Source organism: Pongo abelii, chromosome 1 (assembly GCF_028885655.2).
Source record: "Pongo abelii isolate AG06213 chromosome 1, NHGRI_mPonAbe1-v2.0_pri, whole genome shotgun sequence".
NCBI lineage: Eukaryota > Metazoa > Chordata > Mammalia > Primates > Hominidae > Pongo > Pongo abelii.
Genome location: NC_071985.2, coordinates 163,407,338 through 163,434,611, shown reverse-complemented (window position 1 = coordinate 163,434,611; position 27,274 = coordinate 163,407,338). Strand labels below are relative to the sequence as shown.

General features: G+C 35.9%; 1 protein-coding gene across 11 annotated transcripts in view; it reads left to right on the top strand.

Moving 5' to 3' along the window:
* LRRC7 (leucine rich repeat containing 7) overlaps positions 1-27,274 on the top strand; it is a 1,078,250-nt gene that overhangs the window by 630,551 nt on the left and 420,425 nt on the right. For 10 of the 11 annotated variants that reach the window (XR_008514343.2, XM_054533117.2, XM_054533085.2 and 7 more), the window contains exon 2: positions 13,722-13,819. The exons of the other annotated variant lie outside the window; for it this stretch is intronic. Coding sequence is in view for 8 of the 10 variants with exons in the window: in XM_054533117.2 (XP_054389092.1) it covers positions 13,722-13,819 (98 nt within the window). In the remaining 2 variants the exon portion in view is untranslated. The remainder of the gene's footprint in view (positions 1-13,721; positions 13,820-27,274) is intronic. 11 annotated transcript variants of the gene reach the window in all.

Here is a 27,274-nt window from a genome sequence, read left to right as displayed (position 1 = left end):
GTTGATTGTATCCTTTGCTGTGCAGAAACTTTTTAACTTGATGTGATCCTATTTGTCTGTTTGGGCTTAGTTGCCTGTGCTTTTGGGGTACTCTTCAAAAAATTTTTGCCCTGATCAGTGTCCTGGAGAGTTTCTCCAATGTTTACTTTTAGCAGTTTCATAGTCTGAGGTCTTAGATTTAAGTCTTTAATCCATTTTGATTTGATTTTTGTATATGGTGAGAGATAGGTGTCTAGTTTCATTTTTTTTGCCAGTGGACATCCAGTTTTTCTACCACTATTAATTGAAGAAACTGTCCTTTCCCCAATGTGTGTTCATGGCACCTTCATCAAAAATGAGTTCACTGTAGATACATGGATTTATCTCTGGGTTCTCCATTCTGTTACACTGATCTATATGTCCGTTTTTATGCCAGTACAATGCCATTTTGTTTACTATAGCTCTGTAGTGTAATTTAAAGTCAGGTAATGTGATTCCTTCAGTTTCCTTCTTTTGCTCAGGATGGCTTTCGCTATTCTGAGTCTCTTGTGGTTTCATATAAATTTTAAAATTGTTTTTTCTATTTCTGTGAAGAATGTCATTAGTATTTTGATAAGGATTGCCTTAAATCTGTAGATTGCTATGAGTAGTATGGACATTTTTACATTGATTGATTCTTTGTTAATTGTTCATTGTTGATTCTTCCAATTCATGAACATGGAATATCTTTCATTTTTGTGTGTCCTATTCAAATCTTTGCATTAATGTTTTATAGTTTTCATTGTAGAGATCTTTCAATTCTTGAGTTAAGTGAATTTCTAGGTATTTTATTTTATTTGTAGCCATTGTGAATGGGATTACTTTCTTTAATTCTTTCTCAGATTGTTCTCTGTTGGCATACAGAGGATACTACTGATTTTGTATGTTGATTTATATCCTACAACTTTACTGAATTTGTTTATAAGTTCTAATAGTTTTCTTGGTGGAGACGTTAGATTTTTCCAAATATAAGATCATGTCATCTGGAAACAAGGATAATTCGACTTCTTCCTTTCTAATTTGTATGCCCTTTATTTATTTCTCTTGGCTCATTGCCCTATCTAGAAATTCCAGGACTATGTTGAAAAACAGTGGGAAAAGTGGACATCTTTGTTGTGTTCCTGATCTTAGAAAAAGGCTTTCAGGTTTTCCCCATTAAGTATGATACTAGCTGTGGATCTGTCATAGGTGGCTTTTGTTATGTTGAGGTATGTTTCTTCTATCCTCAGGTTTTTGAAGGCTTTTAATCATGAAGGGATGTTGAATGTTATCAAATGCTTCTTTAGCATCAATTGAAACGATCATATGGTTTTTGTCCTTTATTCCGTTGATAGAATGTATTACATTAATTGATTTGCATATGTTGAACCATCTGTACATCCCTGGGATAAATCCCATTTGTTCATGATGACTGATCTTTTTAACGTATAGTTGAATTTGGTTTGCTAGTATTTTGTTGCAAATGTTTGCATTAATATTCATCAGTGATACTGGCTGATAGTTTTCTCTTTTCATGTATCTTTGGGTTTGGTATCAAGATAATACTGGCCTTATGAATGAGTCTGAAAGTATTCCTTCCTCCTCTATTTTTCAGAATAGTTTGAGTAGAATTGGTATTATTTCTTTAAGTGTTTGTTAGAATTCAGCAGCAATACCATTAGGTCCTAGGCCTTTCTTTGCTGGGAGACTTATTATTATGGCTTCAATCTCATTACTAGTTATTGGTCTGTTTAAATTTTGGATTTCTTCATGGTTCGATCTTGGAAGGTTGTATGTATGTAGGAATTTATCAATTTCTTCTAGATTTTTCAATTTATCGTCGTATACTTGCTCATAGTAGCCACTAAAGATCTTTTGAATTTCTGTAGTATCAGTTGTAATGTCTCCTTTTTTATCTCTGATTTTATTTATTTGAGTCTTCTCCCACTTTTTACTCTGGCTAAAGGTTTGTCAATTTTGTTTGCTTTTTCAAAAAAAACGATTTTTTTTTCATTGATATTTCATATTGTTTTCTTAATTTCAAATTCATTTATTTTTGCTCTGATTTTTATTATGGCTTTTCTTCTACTAATTTTGAGTTTGGTTTGCTCCTGCTTTTCTATTTCTTCAAGATGCATCATTAGGTTGTTTATTTGAAGTTTTTCTTTTATGATGTGGGCACTAATAGCCATAAACTTCCTTCTTGGTACTGCTTTTGCTTTATCCCATAGGTTTTGGTATATATTTCCATTATAATTTGTTTGAAGACATTTTTTCATTTTCCTCCTTAACTTCTTCATTGTCCCACTGGTTATACAGTAGCATATCATTTAATTTTCATGTGTTTGTGTATTTTCCAAAATTTCCCTTTTTATTGATTTCTAGTTTTATTCCCTTATGGTCAGAGAAGATGCTTAATATTATTTCACATTTTTTGAATGTTTTAAGACTTGTTTTGTGATTTAACATATGGTCTATCCTTGAGAATGATCCATGTGCTGAGGAAAAGAATATGTATTTTGTAGCTCTTGGATGAAATGTTCTGTAAATATGTATTAGGTCAATTTGCTCTGCACTGCAGATTAAGTCTGATGTTTCCTTGTTGATTTTCTGTCTGGAAGATCTGTCTAATGCTGACAGTGGGGTGTTGAAGTCTCCAGCTTTTATTGTGTTGGGGTCTATCTCTCTCTTTAGCACTAATAGTATGTGTTTTATATACCTATGTGTTCCTGTACTGGATGCATATTTATTTAAAATTGTTATATTCTCTTGCTGAATTCACCCCTTTATCATTATATAGTGACTTTTGTCTATTCTTATAGTATTCATCCTGAAATATATTTTGTCTGATTTAAGTATAGGTACTCCTGCTCCTTTTTGGTTTCCATTGGCATGGAGTATCTTTTTTCTGTCCCTTTATTTTCAGTTATGTATGCCTTTATAGGCAAAGTGTGTTTCTTGAAAGCAACAGATCATTGGGTCTTGGTTTTTAATCTGTTCAGTCACTCCACATCTTTTGATTGAAGAGTTTAGTCCATTTATATTCAATGTTATTATTGATGAGTAAGGACTTACTCCTGCCTTTTTATCATTTGTTTTCTGGTTGTTTTGTCATCTTCTCCTCATTCTTTTCTTCCTTCTCGTCTTCCTTTTAGTGAAGGTAATTTTCTCTGGTGATATTATTTAATTCATTGCTTTTTATTTTTTGTGTACCCATTGTATGTTTTTTTTATTTGAGGTCACCATGAGGCCTGCAAATACTATCTTATAACCCATTATTTTAAGCTGATAACAACAACACTATCTGCAAAAACAAATGAGCACAAAGAAAACTAATAAAAACTCAGCACCTTAACTTTGCCTTCCCACTTTTTAACATTTTGTGTTTCTTTTCTCTTTTTATTATACTGTAAGTTCTGGGATACATGTGCAGAACGTGTAGGTTTGTTACATAGGTATACATGTGCCATGGTGGTTTGCTGCACCCATCAACCCGTCATCTACATTAGGTATTTCTCCTAATGCTATCCCTCCCCTAGCTCCCCATCCCCCGACAGGCCCCAGTGTGTGATGTTCCTCTCCCTGTGTCCATGTGTTCTCATTGTTCAACTCCCACTTATGAGTGAGAACATGTGGTGTTTGGTTTTCTGTTCCTGTGTTAGTTTGCTGAGAATGATGATTCCAGTTTCATCCATGTCCCTGCAAAGGACATGAACTCATCCCTTTTTATGGAGGCATAGTATTCCATGGTGTGTATAGGCCACATTTTCTTTATTCAGTCTATCATTGATTGGCATTTGGGTTGGTTCCAAGTCTTTGCTATTGTGAATAGTGCTGCAATAAACATATGTGTGCATATGTCTTTATAGTAGAATGATTTATTATCTTTTGGGTATAAACCCAGTAATGGGATTGCTGGGTCAAATGGTATTTCTGGTTCTAGATCCTTGAGGAATTACCACACTGTCTTCCACAATGGTTGAAATAATTTACATGCCCACCAACAGTGTAAAAGCATTCCTATTTCTCTACATCCTCTCTAGCATCTGTTGCTTCCTGACATTTTAATGATCGCCATTCTAATTGGCATGAGATGGTATCTCATTGCAGTTTTGATTTGCATTTCTCTGATGACAAGTGATGATGAGCTTTTTTTCATATGTTTTTTGGCCACATAAATGTCTTCTTTTGAGAAGTGTCTGTTCATATCCTTCACCCACTTTTTGATAGTGTTGTTTGTTGTAATTTTTATTTATATCTTATATGCTGTCTATGTCTTGAAAAGTTCTTATGGTTTTTTTCATTGGTCCATCCTTTAGTCTCTCTACTTAAGATAAGAATAGTTTATACACCACAGTTACAGTGTTATAATACTCTGTGTTTTTCTGTGTCCTTACTATTACCAGTGAGTTTTGTAGTTTTAGATGATGTCTTATTGCTCACTAATGTCTTTTTCTTTCTGATTGAAGTACTTCCTTTAGCATTTCTTGCAGAACAGATCTGGTGTTGATGAAATCCTTCAGCCTTTGTTTGTCTGGGAAAGTCTTTATCTGCAAGTTCAAAGGGTGTTTTCACTGAATATAGTATTCTAGGGTAAAATATTTTTCCTTCAGCACTTCAGATATGTCATGCCATTCTCTCGTGGCCTATAAACTCTCTACTGAAAAGTCTGCTGCAAGACGTCTTGAAGCTCCATTGTGTGTTACTTGTTTTTTATGCTCTTGATGCTTTTAGGACCTTTTCTTTATCCTTGACCTTTGGGAGTTTGATTATTAAATGAACTGAGGTAGTCTTATTTGGATTGAATCTGCTTTATGTTTTCTAACCTTCTCATCCTTGGATATTGATATCTTTCTTAGGTGAGGAGTTATCTGTTATTATCCTTTAAAATAAAATGTCTACCCTTACCTCTACCACCCCTTTAAGGCCAGTAAGTTTTAGATTTGCCCATTTGAGCCTATTTTCTAGATCTTGTAGTCATGCTGTGTTTTTTTTTATTCTTCTTTCTTTTGTCTACTCTGACTGCATATTTTCAAAAGGCTGTTTTCATGCTGACTAATTGTTTCTTCTGCTTGATCAACTCTGCTATGAAAAGACTCTGATGCATTCCTCAGTATGCCCATTGGTTTTTCAACTCCAGAATTTCTGCTTGATTCTTTTTAATTATTTCCATCTCTTAGTGAAATTTATCTGATAAAATTCTGAATTCCTTCACTGTGTTATCTTGAATTTCCTTGAGTTTCCTCAAAACAACTATTTTGAATTATCTGTCTAAAGGTCACATATCTCTGTGTCTCCAAAATTTGTCTCTAGTGCCTTTTTTAGTTCATTTCATGAGGTCATGTTTTCCAGGATGGTCTTGATGCTTATAGATATTCATCTGTGTCTGGCCATTGAAGAGTTAGATATTTATTGTAGCTGTCAAAGTCTGGGCTTGTTTGTGCCCATCCTTCCTGGGAAGGCTTTCAAGGTATTCAAAAGGACATGGGTGCTGTAATTTAAGCTGTATCTGCATTAGGGAGAACCCCAAGTTCATTAATGCTGTGGTTCTTGCAGACATAGAGGTACTACCTTAGTTGTCTTGCATAAGATTCAGATCTTTTCCCTTACTTTCTCCCAAACAGAGTCTCTTTCTCTTTTCTGAGCTACTTGGAGCTGCAGGTGGGATGATACAATCACCTCTGTGGGCACCTCTACTGGGACTGCACTGGATCAGACCTAAAGCCAGCACAGCACTGGACCTCACTGTAACTCTCTGGCTACCACCTATGTTCAGTCAAGGCCCTGAAGTTCTGAAATCAGCAGGTAGTGAAGCCAGTCAGGCATGTGTCTCTCCCTTCATGGTGGCAAGTTCCCCCTGGCCCCAGGGAGGTCCAGAGATCCCATCTGGGAGCCAGGGACTAGAATCAAAAACCTTAAGAGTATACCTAGTATTTTAATTTACTGTAGCTGAGCTGGTAGTCAAACCATGAGACACAGTCCTTTCCACTCTTCCCTCCTCTTTCCATTGGGAGAAGAGTCTTAGCCCGTGGCCACCATCTCCACAGACCCATGGGGATTAGTGCTAGGCTACCACCAATATTCCCTTAAGGCTCAAGGGCTCTTTATTCAGTTTGTGGTGAATGTTGCCTGGCATGGGACTCACTATTCAGGGCAGTGGGCTTCCCTTTGGCCCAGCATAGGTCAAGAAATGTCATTCAGGAGTCGAGGGCTGGAACTGGGGACCCCAGGAGCCTGCTTTGTGCTCTTTCCCTCTGTGGCAAAGCTGATACCTAAGGTGCAAGACAATGTCCCCTTTACTTTTCCCTTCACTTTTCTCAAGCAAGAGGAGTCTTTTCCCATAGCCACCACAACTGGGAATGTGCTGAGTCTCACCTGAAGCCAGCAAGTCTGAGTCTCACCTGAGGCCACAGCATAGTATCTGGGTATCACTGTTGGTTATTCAGGGCCCAAGGGCACTTTAGTCAGCAGGTGATGGGTCCTTCCCCTCAAGGAAGCATGTTCCCTTCTTGCCTAGGATGTGTTTAGTAATATCATCTAGGAGGTAGGGCCTGGAAAGGGTGCCTCATGACTTTGACTGGTGCCCTATCCTACTGTGGCTAAGCTGGTATCAGTGATCCAAGACAAAGTCTTCTTACTCTTTTCTTTCCTCTCCTCAAGCAGGAGGAAGGAGTCAGTCTCTTTTGGAACCATGAGCTGTGCAGCCTAGGGTTAGAGGAGAAGTGGCAGACACATTCCCTTAGCCAACCAGTTGGTATCTCAGTAGGTCACATATGCTCCCAAGTCCACTGGCGCTGAGCCCAGTTCAGTCCTAGGACTTACTTAGAGTTGCAGTTCTAGTGTCCTAGACTGCTTTTCAAGTTTACTTATGGCCTCAGAGCATTTTAGCCCATGGTGGTGAGGCTTGCTGGAGCTCAATTTCCTACTGCTGGGATGGGCAATACGCCTGTGGCTAGGGGTTGTTTAAAAACTCCCTCTGTGGTTGGGCATCAGCTGAGTTCAGCCTAGTTATGCTTTCTGCTATGACAGGGGCAGCATTGAGTTCAGTGCGATGTCAGTTCAGTGCGATGTCATGCAACTGCTGCATTCATCCCGTCTCAAGTGCTGAGATTCTCCATGCCATGTGGCCGCTGCCGGGGTATAGGGGCAGAGTGATGTTTGCAATTCAGGACTCTTTCCTGCCCTCTTCAATGCCTCTTTCAGTGATATGAAATTAAAACCAAGCACTGTGAGTGTTCACCCGATTTTTGGTTCTTATGAAGGCACTCTTTTTTTAAATTTTTTGTATTATACTTTAAGTTCTAGGGTACATGTGCGCAATGTGCAGGTTTGTTACGTATGTATACATGAGCCATGTTGGTGTGCTGCACCCATTAACTCATCATTTACATTAGATGAAGGCACTTTTTGTTGTGTATGTAGATAGTTGTTAAATTGGCGTCTTAGCAGGGTGGGGGTGGTGACGATCGGAGGAGCCTGTTTGGCCATCTTCCTCTGCCCTTCTACTTAATATATTTAAAAAAAAAAAAAAATTGTGCTAAGTAAAGTTCAGTTCCTCAGTCACACTAGCCACATTTGAAGTGCTCAATAGCTGTATATGGCTAGCAGCCACTTTATTGGACAGCATAGATATTGAACAGTTCCATCATTGCCGAAAGTTCTATTGCACAGCCCACTTCATAGTTAATAGATCTGAGGTCAGACAGATCTGGATTTAAATCTTGACTTTTTGCACTTATTCTATGTGTGATCTGAAGCAAGTCACTTATATTTCTTAGACTCAGGTTAACCATGGATAAATACAGATGACATAGATAATGTACATATAAAGAACCTAACAAAGCATCTGGCATATAATAGGCATTTGAGAATATTTATATTTGAAACCTTTATTCTCTTATCCCAACTCCCTTTTCCTCCAGTGAGCCAATCATTCTCCTACTTCCTCCTCCATCAAGTGTAAATCTATTTCAACTGGATTTTCATCCAGACTTCACATCCTTCATTCGCTAGCCACACTGCCATCCCAGTCCATGATTCTAGATTAGTCCAAACATATTCCCTGATCCAACTGAGTCAGCCAAACCTTGTTAAGGGATATCATTTCGCTATTGAGATTATCAATAGTGAGTTGATAATGTAAATGAGCAGCCTGTCGGTTCCTGTGAGTGACCTCCAGGCAACTTGGCAAGCCTTTGATTGTGCTTTTCTGGCTACTCTTTTAATTTTTGATAATTTCTATTCTAACTGCAGTCTCTTCCTCAGGCCCTACACCTCTGTGTTAATAGACAACTTTATCACCTGAATGAATTCAATGGACTTGTCTTCCCTACAATTCCAAGTATATATTTTTTATTTACAGAGGTTCCCAAATGCCAGGATCTAAACAAGTATATAGCTGGCTGGCTACTTTAGAAGCACCTGATTAATCTAAAAAACAAAACAAAACAAACAAAAAAAATATCAACTAGGACTTGACCTCAACCTACTGCATGATAATCTTTAGTACTGGGAAAATCACTCCTTGGATGATTTTGAGACTTAGCCAAATTTGGGAGACACCATCAAGAATGTCATGGACACTTTTTGCTTATAACTGCTGATTGCTATTTCATGCTGTTTGATATTAACCTGGCTGCCCTTATTTCCTCCTAGTAGTTGAACACGTAGGCTGCACTTTTTCAGAGCTCTTCAATGAGTTGTTAGAGCATCTGTCTCACCTGTGGTCATTACATTTAATCTCTCCTTGCTAGAATTGTTAACACTCTCCCACTGGTGGCTTGCCAAGCTTGAGAGTAGCTAGAACAGCTCCTTTGCAGTGACCTGGCTGTGCTCCAAGATTTCATTTTTGGTCATTTTGTCTGACTATTTAATGCAAACTGTAGATGATATATAATGGTGGTGAAAGAGTTCAAGTAACCAGAAGTGTAATCTTGAGAAGATGCAAGTTTCAGTTATGTAATAATTTAGACACAAACATAGCTCTGCAAAATTATTAACTTCGTTTTAAGTATGTTTCCAGTGGGCACCACATTTAGCATTCCAAGGAACAAAACGACTTTTAGTATTTTTTTATTTTTTCACCTATTAGTGTATGGTTCATGTAATTTGTAGTGAATTGTTTTGGCCCCAGTTATCTTTTTGGCAGTTCTCAAAAACTTAAAATGTCACTGATGGAAGCAAAAATTTCAGTGACAATAGCAAAATGATAAGAAATCAACATGTAATCAACAGATAACACTAAAAACATATTTGAATATAAATATCATATTTATATGTATTTTACATCTATAACATATAAATATGGAGGCAAGGTCTCGCTCTATTGCCCAGGCTAGAGTGTAGTGGCATGATCACGGCTCACTGCAGCCTCCACCTTCCCATCCTCAAGTGATTCTCCCACCTCAGCCTGCTGAGTATAGATATGAAAATATAAGTATTAATATTATGTTAATGATAATTTTACCAGAATTAAAAATACATTATATATTTGAATCTCAGGTATTCAGTCCCCTGGTGGAATTATAATCATGAACTCGTGGAAATAATGGACTAAGAAGCAACTAGAAAAGTCCAGAAAAGATTGGTTAAATCTTAGTTGAGCCGCCTTCTACTTTTGATGTGGCCATAAGCAAGTCACTGAGCATATCTGAGCTTAATTTCTTCATCTTTAAAATATTCTTTCATAAGGTTGTTCAAAGAATTAATGAAGTAAATGGTAAATGGTAAAGTAAATGAAGTAATTTACTTCATGAAGTGATAAAGTAAATGGTAAATATATTACAAAATATTTTAATTGTTTCTAAGGTCCAAGGTAACTATAAAATTTTGAAATGTTTTCTAAATTCTCTACAAAACCTGTAATTTTGTAGAACTTTAGTTAATTCATGATGACGACAACCCTCTTTTATCCCTGTTAGTGTCCTCAGAAAATTGTCATTAGTAATCCCTTAAATCTTATTGATAAAAAATGAAGTATATTTAATTAAGTTCTTCATCTATGAAAATTGGCCATTTATATACCTGGATATTTTGTGTTTCCCTCATAATCAGAAAATTTCTAAGCCAAATTTTTTTTTCCTCAACAGTACTATCTGTTTTCATTTTCTTTATTAAAGACCAGTTGTAATATTTTTCCAAATATATGGAACATTTAAAATATTAGTATATGATCACATTTTTATTTGTGATAATCACTATTAATAATAGCTTCATTTACTGAGCTCTCCATTGTGACAGACACAACGCAAAGCATTTTACATGTGTTACCATATTTAATCCTCACAACAATCCTGTTGTGTATGTAAGTACGTAAGTAAGGCACAAAGTATGTGAGTAACATTACCTAAAATCATCCTTTAAGAAACAAAAAGAGAGGTTAAACCCGGCCATTCTGATTCCAGAGCTGAGAAACATTACATTTAAGCCATGCTACATTGCCAGCATTGTATAATCTCTTGCATATCTGCTCATGAGTATTCCCAAAATGCAGCCTCTGAACACCATGATTCCTGGGAAGCTAACCTGAGGGTCTTGGATACCAATAGTAACCATTTAAATCCTCCCAAAGCCTTTGAAAGTACTTTCTAATCTGTTTTTGAGTTTTTCTGACATACCCTGAACCATAATTACATGGAAATCAAGTAGACCACTTTTGTTTTCACATATTCGATAGAGATAAAAAGGAAAAATAATAGCCTATTCAAGAGAGTAGTTTTCATGTATTCCCCAACCAACGTAACTTGTCATTCCCCATCAGAGTGTAATCACAATGAGTAAAAGTGTTTTTAAAAATTACACTACAATTTTATGTAGACATTTGCATGTGCAGGTTCTGTTTGCTATAATTTACTATCTTAAGCTTGTAAATACTAGTGAATAATTATAAGCTCACTTAAATTGTTATTAGATCATCATGGAGATTTCTGCATTTGCTGAAACACATAATCAGAATTGTGCGATGAATTAATTCAAGAGTCAGAAACTAGAAAATTTGATATAATTTAGTTCGCATAGCTAATCTTCATGATGAAACTGCAGGGACAGACCTAGAAGCTTAATCTTCACCCCGCCCCCCACACGCACACATATAATGTTGAAGGAATTTATGTCTTCAATTCTTCAAGTTTCCACTTGGTTTCCTGTCACTGTATTACCATTATCTTGAGAGAAATAACTTTTTCTCACTTGACATGAATTTTGAGTGAAACTAAAATTCAAGTTATCACTGCACATTAAAAAACAATTTCTTATACTTTACAAACATAGGGATAGGCATATGAGTGCATGCACACACACACACACACACACACAAGCACATAAAGCAGCCTCTACATATGAATAGATTGATTTCAGAAAGTATATTTGGAAGACTTTTTTTAAGCCCCAATGATAAGTTCCCATAGGAGTAGTATTATGTTACTATTCCACCACAAAAAAGCCTTTTTATCTCATATTTTCCACCACTTAACATACTGCTTTTGTGGGATGATCCTTTGTCAATTTCCCCTCCAGACACAAGGAACATAATCCTCTCTCTATGCTACTAATCCTAGGAGACCCTCTGCCAGTATACCCGTAATAATCACACTGTTTTCAATGGTATGCATGCTATCAACCAGGACAGTTATCAAAACCAGTGATATCCCTGGTTGAGGATAATCATATAGATGTTAAGAAATCATGTTTATATTTTCAAAATGATAAATACTTTGATTTAGTTCTAAATTTTCAAATCCCGAGCATTCAATTTATTTAGTGTTATAGAAGTTAGTAGAGTGTACATTGATGTGCAAAACTGTAAACTTTACTGAAAACAGAAAATACTGACCACAAAGTATATGCTGTTAAAGATGTTCACCCAAGTTGTGTTTGATTAATTTATTATTTTCTGGTTGTCAGCATCGCCGTGTAACTAGTAACTGAAAGATACAATTTATATTAACCACTTTTTTCAAGAAATCACAATTATTAGAATTTAAAAACATTCTGATTCAGTCATTAGTATGGAATGAAATCAGCAATTCCATTCTTGAAAACTGGTACTTTTAAAAAAATTTTCTTATTTCAATAGCTTTAGGGGTACAAGTGGGTTTTGGTTACACAGATGAATTGTATATTAGTGAAGTCTAAGATTTCAGTGCACATGTCACCTGGATAGTGAACATTGTACTCAATAGGTAGTTTTTCATTAATCACCCTTCTCCCACCCTTTCCCTTTCCCTGCTGAGTCTCCAGTGTCCATTATACCACTCTGTGTGCCTTTGTATACTCATACCTTAGTTCTTACACTTAAAAGTAAGAACATATGGTATTTGGTTTTTGTTCCTGAGTTACTTCATTTAGAGTAATGGTCTCCACTTCCATCCAAGTTACTGAACATTATTTCATCCTTTTGTGGCTGAGTGGTATATTCCATGGTGTGTGTGTATGTGTGTATATAGATATAGATATAGATACAGATATAGATATATAGATATATATAAAAACACATATACATGGTGTGTGTAGATATATATGTGCGTGTGTATATATTCTACATATATATACCCCACATTTATATATAATATATAACATATATATTATATATGACATATATGATATTATGATATAGTATATATCAATATATCATATATATCCCACATTTACTTTATCCACTCATAGGGTGATGGGCAGTTAGGTTGATTTCATATCTTTGCAATTGTGAATTCTGGTGTAATAAATATATGAGTGCAGGTGTTTTTATGAAATAGTGTCTTCTTTTCCTTTGGGTAATCAGTAGTGGGATTACTGGATCAAATGGTAGATTTACTTTTAGTTCTTTGAGAAATCTCCATACTGTTTTTCATAGAGACTGTACTAGTTTACATTCCCAGCAGCAGTGTATAAGTGTTCCTTTTTCACATCAATGCCAACATCTATTGTTTTTTGACTTTTTAATAATGACCGTTCTGGCTGGGGTAAGGTGGTATCTCATTGTGAAAAACTGATATTTGAAATGTTGGTGAAAGATATGCTTTTTCTTTCTGAATGATGACCTTATTTTTTTTAATTTATTTACTTTGCGAGTAATTACTCTTTAGTCGATAGGTCTTTATTTTATTCAGCTGGGGCTGCTATAACAAAATACCGTAGACTCTGTGGCTTAAACAACAGACTATTGCTCTTAGTTCTGGAGGCTAGGAAGTCCAAGTTCAAGGTGCTGATAAATTTGGTTCCTTGTAGAGGCCTTCACCGTGGCTTGAAGACAGCTTCCTCTGTGTGTCCCCACATGGTGGAGAGAGAGAGAGAAGTCTACCTTTTTCCCTTTTTACCTCTGTCTCTTCCTATAAAGACACTAATCCCATCATGGACGTTCCATTCATAACCTCCTCTAAACCTAATTACCTCCCAAAGGCCCTGCCTTCAAATCACACTGGGGGCTGGTGCTTCAATATTTGAATTTTGTGGGGACATATTCAGTCCATGGCAGTCTCTAATTTGAGAATGTGCGTAAGTTTCATACACATGGTGCTTTTAATTTTTTTAAATTGGGATGCCGGAAAAGTCAAGCACTCTTCAATTTACTATGGTCCCCGATGCTCCCTGCCAGCTTGCTCCTTGCCAGATCATCTTCATGGTGTTGTCTAGCAAAGTTCTGTGCGTATTTGAATTTTAGACCATTTAACTTGTAAACATTTATCAAAAAAAGAGTATTAAAATACTCTTTCGATTCTCTCTTATAGGATGGAGAACCTAATAAGGGGAAGGAATCCCCCGCAATACCAGAGAAGTCCTTGTAAAGAGGTTCGTGCAGCACTTCGGAAGAGGCCTGAAGAGGAGTGTAAGTATGTTTAATAGGATTAACTGTGTTCTAGATAGATTTTGGTGAGTAGCATAGTAAAATGAAATGAGTGACCTTTAAATGGTTAGTCAAGTAATAGAATATTTGTTCAGTCGAGTTGGTCTTTTAAAATAACTTACCATATGTTACCTGAATGTAAGTGCTTACTTAGAACATTGCTTTCTTAAGAATATTTCTCTGGTACTTCAAGATGTTCTACTGATAATCAAGTTCCATGTTCAAATGAGATGGGAAAAGGCTGTACAGTCTGACAAATCTTTCTTATATATTTATACCATGCATGGTAATGGTTCCGAGACGTCCTGAAGTAAAGAAACTTTTGAAATGTATCTAAAATCAACACTTTCCAGTTTCCACTTAGCCACAGGGCTCTTTTAACATTTTTTTTAAGTGAGAACTTTCTAAAACCACTGTATTAGACAAAATAATAGATATCTGCCGGTAAATGTAAACCTGTTTGCCAAATGGAAACATTTGATTTAATTGAATTTAGGAAAATGTTCTGAAAGATAGATACCATGAATCTCAGTATAAAGTCATTTTAGTTCATCCTCAAATTATTAAATATTAGAATATGCCATTGGCTGTGGGGATTATATTTATTTATTATCTGTGGCATGTAGTAGATTGTCGGAGACTCTTGACATAATATTCACATTTTAAGTTTATAAAATGATCCATAATACTAAGTTTCCTCTTGGTATTTGCATATAATTATTTTCAGGGAACTAAATCACATTTCATTATGATAAAAATTTGTCAGAATTTTGTCCTTTTACAGGAACTTACATTTTACAAGGATAAAGCTAATGTAGTGGGTTCACTGAAATATACAGTTAAGTAGAATTTTAAGATTATATTGGCATTTTTAAATTAGTTTAAGGTATACTGCTCTGGGTAAAGACCAACTATATTAAAGCAGGGCACACTCATGGCACATGAATTGTTCTTGTTTTATTTATTATAAAGTTAATAGATAACCTTACTGAGCTGACATATATGTCATTCAATAGTGTTTTGGCCTTCTTTAACCTGGTAGATTTATGGCTTATAACACCATAAACAATATTTAACTAAAACTAAAACTCGAAACTAAAGATAGAGCTCATGGGCATTTATAAGATGCAGACTCTTACATAAAAGTATTGCGTATTTCTGTTGGGTTTATAGAAACACTTCGGGGTTACTTCTCTATGCTTCAAGGAGACCATCAGTTTAGTCTCTGGTTCAGTTCTGTAAATATTTAAATAAAACTTAGAAGGGATATTTGCAGATATGTTTGCAAATGGTTATCACAGAGTTGCCATTTAACATAAACAAAGTGATTTTTCAGGGCTCTTGTACTGAGTTGGTCTAAGCCAGGGGTTGGCCAATTATGGTTTGTTGATGAAACTCAGCCTGACACCTTTTTTGTAAGTACAATTGTATTGAAACACAGCCATCATTTATTTATTGTATATTATGCACAACTGATTTTGCACTACAAAGGAAGAATTGAGTAGTTGTGGCAGAGACCATATGGCCCACAAAACCTAAAATATTTACCTAGGTCTTCATAAAAATTCTTTTTGAAACCTGGTCCAGGCCAGTGGTTCTCAAATTGTGACCTCCAGGCTAAGAGCAGCAGCAGCCGCAGCATCTGGGAACTTGTTAAAAATGCAAATTCTAGTGCTGCAAGCCACACCTACTGAATCAGAAACTCTTAGAGCAGGGCCTGGTGACCTGTATTTTAAGAAGCTCTGCAGGAGATTCTGATGTAAGCTCAAGCTTGAAAACTACTAACCTAGGTAAAATGATTGACATCAGACGATACTAAATCGTTATCTATACGAAAGAGGAATAATCATTGGTATAGTTCGTAATCAAGTTTTATTGTTCTCTAATGTAAAGTACGTATGTTAAGCTACCTAATATGTGCTTAACAAGGTACATGATATAACCGTCACTTGTGTTATAAATTCTCATCAATTGGATTGTGACAATCAGGGAAGTCTTTGAAGTGTCACCACAGAAATTCAGCTGGAGATATGTTATTGAACATGGAAAGATGTATTGAAAAATGCAAAATCTATAAAATTGTTTTCTCTTCCATAGAGGTCTTTATTTTCCCCTGTTAGTATAATGAGCAATTCTACTTGCTCTGTGACAGACTAGTGTGAATTCCATGAGGAAAAAAAAGCCATAATTTTTTTTTTTTTTTGGTAGTGGAAGCAACATATCATGGTAGTTAAAACTACCAACTTTAGAGACACACAAAAGGATTTATTCTCTAATTTGACCAGATGCAGGACCATGAATAGTTATTTTAAATATAAAATTCAGTTTATTTATCTGAAGAAAACGAGGATATGCTAGAGCCTACTTAATAGAATTATTTTAAGAGTTAAGGGAGATATTTATATTAAGTAGTTGGTACAGAACCTAGGATGTAGCGAGTTTTCTTTTCTCTCTTCTCTTTTTCTGTCTCTTTCTTTAATTGTTATTATTGTTCTCTTATTTCAAACTAAACATTTGTTTGAGGATAATAAGGCATTTTTTGAGATCAGGAATGCAAATGCACACATATCACCACCACTAATTTTAGAAACAATAATGCATGGTTCTAAAGAAGAGGTTCTAAGTAAATATCATAAAGCTGAAATTCTTGCATCAATGTTAGATGGTAATTCATGTTTGATATTAGTTTAACACAATGGCCTAGTTGTTTTTCTGTGATTCTACAGATTCAGTATAGATCTACACCGAGACTTGCTGATCAACTCCCACAAAGGTGCCACCTTCGAAAACTATCATAGAAAGTCAAATCATAGTAACTTTTCTGCAGTAAGAATTGAAAGGAATAAGGAAACTTGGTTCAGACCATAGGATCCTCCAGAGTAAGGAAATCACTCTTTCATTTGAAGATACTGTGTACGGGAAGGTTTTGCTAAATAGTCTACTTTGTATTGTTTTCTTTTATAATTCTCTATACCACTTTACAATATTTGCAATGTTAAAATCAACATAAGGTTACCAGACGTAGATCTAAGTTATTTAACGTGAATTATATCTACCTATGCTGCATCTGGCATAGTCAAATACACTTTCAGTAAAAATGGATTATTGTGGAAGACAGATTTTTAAACATGTTTAAGGTATTCCCCATTAAAATACAAAATAAAATAAAAACTTTGTCCTCAAAGCCACAGCCTCTTTCAACTACAGCCCTACACTCTTGTTCTCTGTCCAGGAAAATATTTTGATTTACCTAAGAGTTATCTATACTCGCTCCATTTACTTGCCTCCCACTCACTCCTCCAAACCAGTCCAGTCTGGTTCCTGTCCAGTTACTCTACTGAAACAGCTTTTGTTCAGAGCACCAATAATTTTTTATGTTGCTATAATAGTTTTCTATTGCTATGTAACAAATTAGCACAGACTTGTGTCTTAAAACAACATTCATTTATCATCTCACATTTTCTGAAGGTCAGGAGTCCAGAGTTCGCTGCTTCAGGTCTCACCAGGTTGAAGTCTTATCAAAAGCTCAACTGGGGAAATAATTCACTTCCAAACTCATTTAGGCTATTGGCAGAATTTGTTTCCTTGTGGTGGTATGACAAACAGTCCCAGCTTTTTGTTGGCTGCCAGCTGAAGTCACTTTTAGGTTCTTCTAGAGGACTCCAGAAGCTCCTTGCTGTATGGCCTTTCTAAATTAGCCAATTTACTCCCTCTTCTCAGGGAGAATTACCTCTCTTTTAACTACTTTTACCTGATTAAGTCAGGCACACCCAAGATAATTTCAATTTTGATTAACTCAAAATGTGGGATCATAATTACACCATTGCCTTTGCCATATTTTATTGTCCAGAAGAAAGTGACAAGTCCAGCTTATATCCAAGGAGAGGGGATTATACAGGGTTCAAGCATCAAGGAGTATGTTGATGATCATGGGGCCATCTTAGAAGTCAACCTATCATTTGCTAATCCATCAAGCATTGTTTTCAATGCTCATCTTACTTGACTTTTTAGCAGGGATCAATACTGTTGACCATTTTGTCCTTTTGAAAACTACAATGCTGTTAATATTACTATCCCTCCAAACTGTATATGCTAAAACCCAATTGATGTTACATCATGAAATAGGCATTTTGGAGGTAATCTATGACAAGGAACCATCTATGAACCAGAAAGTGGGACTTAACCATCTACCAAATCTGCCAACATCTTGATCTTGGATTTCCCAGCTTCCAGAACTGTGAGAAATAAATTTTTGTTGTTTATAAGCTACCTAGTTCATGGAATTTCGTTATGGCAGCATGAATAGGCTAAGAAAGAGATCATCTAATGTTTTGGCTTCCATAATAGAATACTTTCCTGATTTTTCTATAGTCTCTCTGGTTACTCTTTTGCATGCTCAACTTTCTCTTTCCAGCCATTATATATTAGAATTTTGGAAGACAGTTTGAAGTCTTATTTTTTGTCCCAAATATACTTCCTCCACAAACAATGTCATTACATTCAGTATTAGTTATTCCTATAATTGGATGACTCACAAATTGATGTCTCTAGACCAAATGTCTCTCTGTTCATCCCAATGTGCACTTGACACATTCTTGAATGTTTCAACAATGCAACAAACCCAACAAATCCAAAACCAAAACTATGATCTTTCAAAGCCTGAGCTTCCTCCAGTGTTTTCTGTCTGAATGTGTGATGCTGTTAATCATCTAGGTTCAAAATTCATAAACCCGGGAGTCCTCTTTCATATATTTCTTCCCCTTTTCTCTCCTGTGTTCACTCTAATTTCAAGGCCTCTCAACTTGACCTCCTACATATGTTTTGAATCTGTTCACAAACCACCTTTGCAAATATTCTGTGTAAGATTCTACCAAACGCTCCCCAAAGTGGCTTTCCTACATGTAGTTAGAAAACCCTCCTTATCTTAAAATAACCCTATGGTTTTCCATTGCTCATTCAAGAAAGACAATAACCATACTGTGGATTATAAGATTTTGCAGAGTCTAGCCTCCACTCACCCAATCAGCCTCATCTCATACTCTATTCCTGTGCTCTCTGTGCTTCAGCCAAACTGGCTTTCTTATAATTATTGATCATATTCAGTGATAAGAGAAAAAATATGTATTTTGAAATAATATAGAACTAGAGGGAAGAAGTTAACCTGGAAAGGAAGAGTTTGCCTTCAAAAATAATAAATGAAGAAACTAGAAGAAAAATTAAAAAGATTAAATTTTTGATAGTCACAAGAAATACTCTAAGAAATACCTGCAAAATAAACAATGTGGAAAAACTTTTTTAGAGAAAAGAAAAAGAAAAATGAACATTATTGAGCAGGGAATTATAAAAACTAAACATGAAGATCAGAATTAAAATCTTTACTGGAGTCAATAGAATAATTTACATGTAAAAATATCAGAAATTGGAACAATTGGAACTGGAAGCACTCCATGAATACAAAGGAAAGATGATGAAATAATAAATAATGATGGGAAACAATTACATGTGGAAAAATGGAGAATGAAAATCCAACCTAAGAATTATAAATTGTCTTAAAGGAATCAGAACAATTCAAACAAAAATGATAAAAGATTTGATGTAATGTACTTTTTGAAGATATTAAAATATCTGATTGTATATTAAAATGTTTTCTGATGTACTGTATAAAAATCAGTTATATAAGATCCATACCCAGATACATACAGACAGATATTTTAGAATTATACTATCAACTCTCTGAGCAGCAAGAACTCCCTCTTATTCACTATATTAATAACACGTGACATATTGCCTGGCAGTTAGTAGGTGTTCAACAGATATTTTAGAATGAATGAGAATGAGTGAAGGAATTAATTACTTAACTTCAAAAATGAAAAGGCATCACAGGAATCTGCTGGAAATAAAGAGATGGGTAGGGGAGATAAAAAGAAGAGAAGGAGTAAAAGGAAGGAAAGAAAGGAATAAGGAAAGAAAAAGAGAAAGGGAGAAAAAGAGAGTTGGAGGATTAAAGACTTAAACGTTAGACCTAAAACCATAAAAACCCTAGAAGAAAACCTAGGCATTACCATTCAGGACATAGGCATGGGCAAGGACTTCATGTCTAAAACACCAAAAGCAATGGCAACAAAAGCCAAAATTGACAAATGGGATCTAATTAAACTGAAGAGCTTCTGCACAGCAAAAGAAACTACCATCAGAGTGAACAGGCAACCTACAAAATGGGAGAAAATTTTTGCAACCTACTCATCTGACAAAGGGCTAATATCCAGAATCTACAAGGAACTCAAACAAATTTACAAGACAAAAACAAATTTACAAGAAAAAAACAACCCCATCAAAAAGGATGGTTTTATAATCTGCCATTATTATAAAGTGTGATAATGGAATTCTGTCTGTTTGCTTCCCTCCATATCAAGTTGTCAGCTGTTACTTTTGCTGTGACTGTTCTTGCTTTTTAACTACCTCTTCTTCTGACATTCTGTTTTCCATTTTAGTTTTCTCCTTCAAGAACTGAGAAGTCTGACAAACGATTCTTGTTAAGAATTGTATATTAAACGTGTCAATGAATTGGGGATTGAAAATTAATCACGCTTCAGATGCTTTATGGTAAATCAGCTAAAAGAAGTAAGGAACATTAGTGAAATGTAAGGAGTAGGGTTCATTTGTTTAGTAGATCCTGGAGCCACCCCTTTTCCAGTTGACTTCACCTCAAGTCTGTACTGAGTCCTCAGATACTTGTGTTCTTTATCAGTTCCTTTTTTGTAAGCCATGTCCCAGTGACCCAACTGTGATGTTGATGACCTGGTGCTACTGTGGTCAGGAGCTTATGCAACAGGGGGTGGGGGAAAATTTCATATCTACTAAAGAAATTTGATGGTTTGCATAACTGGAAGTTTAGAAATAAGACAGGCGTCAGAACTTCACCATTCTCTGGGTGTCAGCTTTATTCTTGGGCTGGCAGTGATGTTCTGCAGTTATGAACCTCACGCATGTGCATGAAAATTTGCAGAGGAAGAAATGCTATCTGTTTCTTGGATTCTTTTTATGTTTTTTTTTTTTTTAAAAAAAAACCTCTTAGAAGCCTTAGGAAAATACTCCCTATTTTATCATTTTATGGGCCTAAATGATGTTACATCCCTATTCATGATCATGACTGTACACCAGGAGAATGCTATGTACTCATTGGCCTCACCCTATTGTACTGGACCAATCACTTTCAAGAGCTGGTTTAATATTAGAAGTAATCTCAGATTTTGTATTTGCTGTTTGGCTTAGCATAAGTAATGGAGCAGGTAAGATTACTCAACACTGTATCTCATATTTTGCATGTACTACATATTTGTCTATACATACTCAACTATCCCAAAATATTTTATGGTTGTGAATTGGAGCAAAGGATAGAGGAGGTGGTACTTGGGATATCAGGAATCAGGGCACTAATGTCACAGTGACTTCCAGGCACCTATAAATCATTCAGTTCCCTTTTTTTCTATTTGAGCCCTGTAATTTATGAGCAGTTTACATTGTCATCATCTTCAGTTTCTCCTTTAAATTCCTTAATCTAGTTTCTTTCCATTTTAAAACCAGACTCACTTCCCCTACGTCTCTCACACACTATGGTCAGCCCTTCTTCCTTTCAACCTTAAACAACAGTTAGTCAGATTTTACAGAAAGGGCTGCAGGAGCTCAGAAAGGTTCAGTAATTTATGCAATGTCACATAGCTAGTAAGTGCTGAAGCTGAGATATAAACCTAAGTTTAACTCTAAAAGCTATCTTAGTCCTACTGTTTTATGCTATCTGCCTATACCATGCTATGTCCTCATTTTCCCTCTCTGGAATTCATCTTCTGCTTAACCCTTAAATTTTTAAAATATAAAATATCATACCTACAAAGAAATGCATATAACATGTATGTATAGTTTCACACATTATAAATTAATATTCATGCTGCAATATCAGAGACACTGAACTAAACATTCCTACCCAGCCCTGCTTATCTCTAGTCAGGTGCATTCATTCCAGTCTTCCCCACTCCTCATTGCTTAGGTTCATCATTAAGGTGACTATTACTAAGTTTTACAACAAAGCTGAAAGAATACCGTATATGATTTTAGTACAAGGGGGCTCAAGAGAAACAAGTGGTCAGTGATTTCTCATTATCTCTAATAGTAAGCTAGAAAATCCTATTACATATTATGCTTCTATTAATATCTTGGGTTCCAGTTAAACAGTGCCATAACAATAAATTTAAAAAGTGAAGTTGTACTCAGCTGAATTTTATCTGCACATCCAAAATTAATACAGTTGATTATTTTAGCATAATATAAAAATAAGATTAAAGGATTACATCAAATTAGATTCACAGCCTGAATATTCTTAGACCTTCAGAAAATTGAAATCAAGTTAATGCAAATTTGGTACCAAGTTGAAGTATTTTAGGTATATTTAGACGGTTTTTTCGTTCAAACTTCAGGCAAATAACTTACCAAAATTACATCGTAAGCTCTTCTATGGAAGATCCATAGCTTTGCTCCAGCCTCCATAGTTATTTTTGCAGCCAAACCCTTCCTGAGATGCTACATAGGATATAATTTTTTTAAAGATCCATTGCCACTTATTTTCTTAGCACCTCTGGCTTAGCAAATCAGTCGTTTGTGTAGGACTTGAGCTCCCACTGGGCTTTTTAAAAAATGCAAATGTCTCTGAGGAGTAACTGTAGTCAAGTCATAAAACTCTTCATTCAACATGAAAGTGTTTTCAGATCAATGGCCTCAATAACTAGAAGGAATCAGGTAGCAAGAGATCTTTGGATGTCTGGGAAGAAGTAGGAAAAAGTCAGAAAAATATTTAAGTGAGGGATTTGAAAAGCAAATTTCAACTACTACATATTTTTGACAAAGGTTAGTTTTGTTATCTGATGAAGGATTTTTTTGAATAAAATTTCAGCCCTTTTTACACCCTTCCTTTCGTATTAGCAGTAACTATTTTGTAATTCATTCCTTCCTTATGAAAGCTTCCCTGATGCCTCTCCTCCTCCTCTTGGCAGACGTCAGGACTGTTAAAGGACCAACAGGTTCATATGCCCACCATGCAATAACACACCAGATACACTGAGACAGCTGAATTTGCCCCAGAGAAAAAGCTAAATGATCACAGAGCAGAGCACCAAGTGCGGAGATGAAGGAGACCCTCAAATCCATTTCCCCATCCTGAAGTTCTGGGCAGGGCTTTTTAAAGGAATCATAGCGGGTAAGGGGCTGGAAAATTGGAGTTGTTGGTTGAGGTAAGGAGAATGAAATCATCAATACATGGAAACCCATTCTTTGGTGACTCAGCTTCTTGTGGGGTCTTTCAGACCAGCTTGTGTCAGTAGGGTCCTACAGAGCAGCTGTTATCAGCAGTTTTACTAGTATGCAGGACCTGAAAGAATATCTCAAAGGGGAAACAATGTTTCATAATGTTCAGCAAGTTATCTATAGAGCAGCTAAGGGGAAATAATCTTGTAACAGGGTCTGGGTGATTCTGAGGTAATAGGCCCCAAACAACCATAAGGAAGCAGGTCAGAGGGCAAGCTGGCCTACTGTTTAACATTGAATGGGCTGAAAGTTTGGTTTACTTTTGTTTCTTGTTTCTCCCCCTCCCTTCTTACCTGAATAATTTTATGAAGTTTATAGGGATGGTTTCAGGACCTCCGTTCTATCTGTTCCTGAAACATTACAAAAAGATTATTATTGTAGCACTCATCTAATTGTATTTTATCTCGTTGTTTGCATGTCTGTTTCTTCCCTAGTGAGTTGTAAATTGCTTAAGGGCAAACAGACACATCCTATTTATCTGTCTGTCACTAACATTAAGCACAGCATTTGGTATACAGTCATCACTCTAATAAAGTTTGAAAAAATAAAAAAATGAATTATAAAGGATACAACTTGGCCAGGTACAGTGGCTGACCCCTGTAATCCCAATGCTTTGGGAGGCTAAGCCAGGTGGATCGCTTAAGCTCAGCAGCTTGAGATCAGCCTGAGCAACATGGCAAAACTCTGTCTCTACAAAAATAACAAAAATTAGCCAGGAGTAGTGGCACATGCCTGTAGTCCCAGATACTCAGGAGGCTGAGGTGGAAGGATTGCTTGAGCCTGGGAGGTTGAGGCTGCAGTGAGTTGTGATTACACTGCTGCACTCCAGCCTGGGCAACAGAGGGAGACCCTGTCTCAAAAAAAAAAAAAGAAAAGAAAAGAAAAGAAACAACTTGATTTAAGCCACAGTAGTTGTAGTTGAAAGTACAGTTGGAGTTTAAAGGCATCCAATAGATAACTTTCATATTGCAAAACAATTTTGAAAACAATTAAAATATTGACAAGATATCAGACACTATTTTTAAGTAATAAAGATCCTTATGATGCTTGATCTTTATTATTTATAAAGGCTAGATTGGAGAACACAGTTGGGATTTTTGACAACCATGGGGTTTTTCATAATATACTCTAGAAATGGGCATACCTATCCACCTAAACACAGCAGTACAAAAAACCACAGGGCTTCTTTTTTGGGGAACTCCTCCTACAAAACTTACAGCAGTGAGGAGCAGATTAATGTAGTGTATCTTACCTGAAACAGTTCCATCTCAAAGAAAGATGGAGGAAGGTACTGGGCTACTTATGCCCAGTTCTCCTCCAATATTTATTAACTGGGTAAATCACCTCACTTCCTAACGGAGTTAGAAATGATATAAGTCCTGTTATTGGTCTATTCAGAGATTCAACTTCTTCCTGGTTTAGTCTTGGGAGGGTGTATGTGTTGAGGAATTTATCCATTTCTTCTAGATTTTCTAGTTTATTTGCATAGAGGTGTTTGTAATATTCTCTGATGGTAGTTTGTATTTCTGTGGGATCGGTGGTGATATCCCCTTTATCATTTTTTATTGCATCTATTTGATTCTTCTCTCTTTTTTTCTTTATTAATCTTGCAAGCGGTCTATCAATTTTGTTGATCCTTTCAAAAAACCAGCTCCTGGATTCATTTATTTTTTGAAGGGTTTTTTGTGTCTCTATTTCCTTCAGTTCTGCTCTGATTTTAGTTATTTCTTGCCTTCTGCTAGCTTTTGAATGTGTTTGCTCTTGCTTTTCTAGTTCTTTTAATTGTGATGTTAGGGTGTCAATTTTGGATCTTTCCTGCTTTCTCTTGTGGGCATTTAGTGCTATAAATTTCCCTCTACACACTGCTTTGAATGCATCCCAGAGATTCTGGTATAAAATTTGCGAGATGTCTAAGTAGAATAAAATAATTCTAGTTATTTTACTAGATGTCTAAGTAGAATAAAATAATTAAGTTAAATCTACTTAGATGTCTAAGTAGAATAAAATAATTAAGTTAAATTTCAAAGCTTTAAGAGCTATGTTTGTTACATACAAATTTAATAAATTGAATATTAAATTTTTAAAAAAAAAAAAAAAAAAAAAAAAAAAAGAAATGATATAAGTCAAGAGTATTGGGGAAATCCCTCCACACAGAAAATAGATGAGTGCATGATAAGCACCTCACTTCTAATGTTCCTTAAAATCTTTATCTCTTAAGCCATTAGGCTTAAATATTAAGCCTTTAGACAGCTAGAGGGGCATTTATTAGGGCAGCCTTTACCCAGATATCAATCCCTACTTTTTCGTGGGTCCTTCTGAGATTACTGGGAGCAGAGAGGAGGATCAATGTGGATTTAACTCCAAGACCATTCTAAACCAAGGCCTTGACACTTCATATTCTACTGTCATCTCAAATTGTGTCTTACATTATTCTTGAAGCTTCCAAATATGATGATCAAATTACACTCATTTATTCAACAAATATTGACTTAATGTCAGCTGTATGGCTCTCCCTCTTGTGTGCTTGTAATACACAGCATGTTGGATAATTTTATATGTAAACTTGACTGGGCCACAGTATGCACAGATCTGGCTAAACATTATTTCCAGGTGTGTCTATGTGAATGTTTTCAGGAAAAAAAAAATAGTATTTAAGTTGGTGGCCCTCCCTAATATGGGCCTTCCCTAAAGCAGGCAGCCCTCCCTAATGTGGGTGGGGACCATCCAATCCATGAGGACGTGAATAGAACAAAAGTGTGGCTCTGCTCACTGCTGGAGCTGGGACATCCATCTTCTCCTGCCTTTGGTGCTCCTGGTTTTCAGGCTCGCAGACACGGACAGGAGTCTACACTGTTGGTTCCGTGTCTCACATGCCTTCAAACTACATCACTGGCTTTCCTGGGTCTCCAGCTTATGAATAGCAGATTATGGAACTACTCAACCTCCATAATTGCATGATCCAATTCCTTACAATAAATCTCATTGACCCCTTTCTATATAAATTGATAGGTTAGATATAGATATAGATGATATATACATAGACATCTATATATCCCATACAATATTTAGGCTCATTTCTACTAAAAAAAAATTCATTGCTTATCTGAAACTCAAATTTGACCAAGTGTCTGTGTTAGTCAGTGTTCTCAGGAGAAACAGAACCTATAGAATGTGTGGGTGTATGTATATAGAGAGATTTATTTTAAGAAATTGGCTCCCATGATTTTGGAGACAGGCAAGTCCAAAATCTGCAGGATAGGCTGATAGGCTGGAGACCTAGGGAGGAGTTGACATTGCCATTCAAGTCTAAAAGCTATGTGCTAGCAGAAATACTTTCTATAGAAAGGTTGGTCTTTTTCTGTTAATGCCTTCAACTGAGTAGATGAGACCCACTCACATTATGCAGAGCAATCTATTTTACTCTAAATCCACCAATTTAAATGTTAATCTCATCCAAAAACACCCTCACAGAAACATCCAAAATAAGATTTGACCAACTATATGGGCACCATAGCCCAGCCAAGTTGACACATAAAATTAGCATCACAAGTGTCTTTTATTTTTATTTCCTAAATCTGACAACTCTATTTCAGTTGGTCTGAACTGAGTTGCTATGGGTTTAAATTGCTCCCATAGTCAATCTCTTCCTTTCTTTAACAATGTGAAACTGGCACTATTTAACAGCACTTTGTGTTTTAGTTTTCTATTGCTTTCAGAAGCAAGCATATATTTTTTAAACATATTTTCTTAAATATCTCATGAGGTTTCACATATGAGGGATATGAAATCAATAAGTTCTGAGTCTTCCAAAGGCCTTCATTGTTCAAGCAAATCATGTCCATTCTCTCCTTCCTGGGTTCAATAATCCCATCCAGGAAAAAATTTCTCATGAAGTCACCATCAAACCCAAGCCTGGACTTGATCTCTTATTGTTCTGCCTGCCTTTTCCAAGGCCTCTTGTAACTTGCTTCATCTTGCTGCATTTCCCCTAATTCCTGAGATTTCTAGAGTGTTCCTTTAGGGCAAGGCAATTACGTGTATCCTCACCTATAATAATTTTATCACTTTGAAACTCATCTCAGA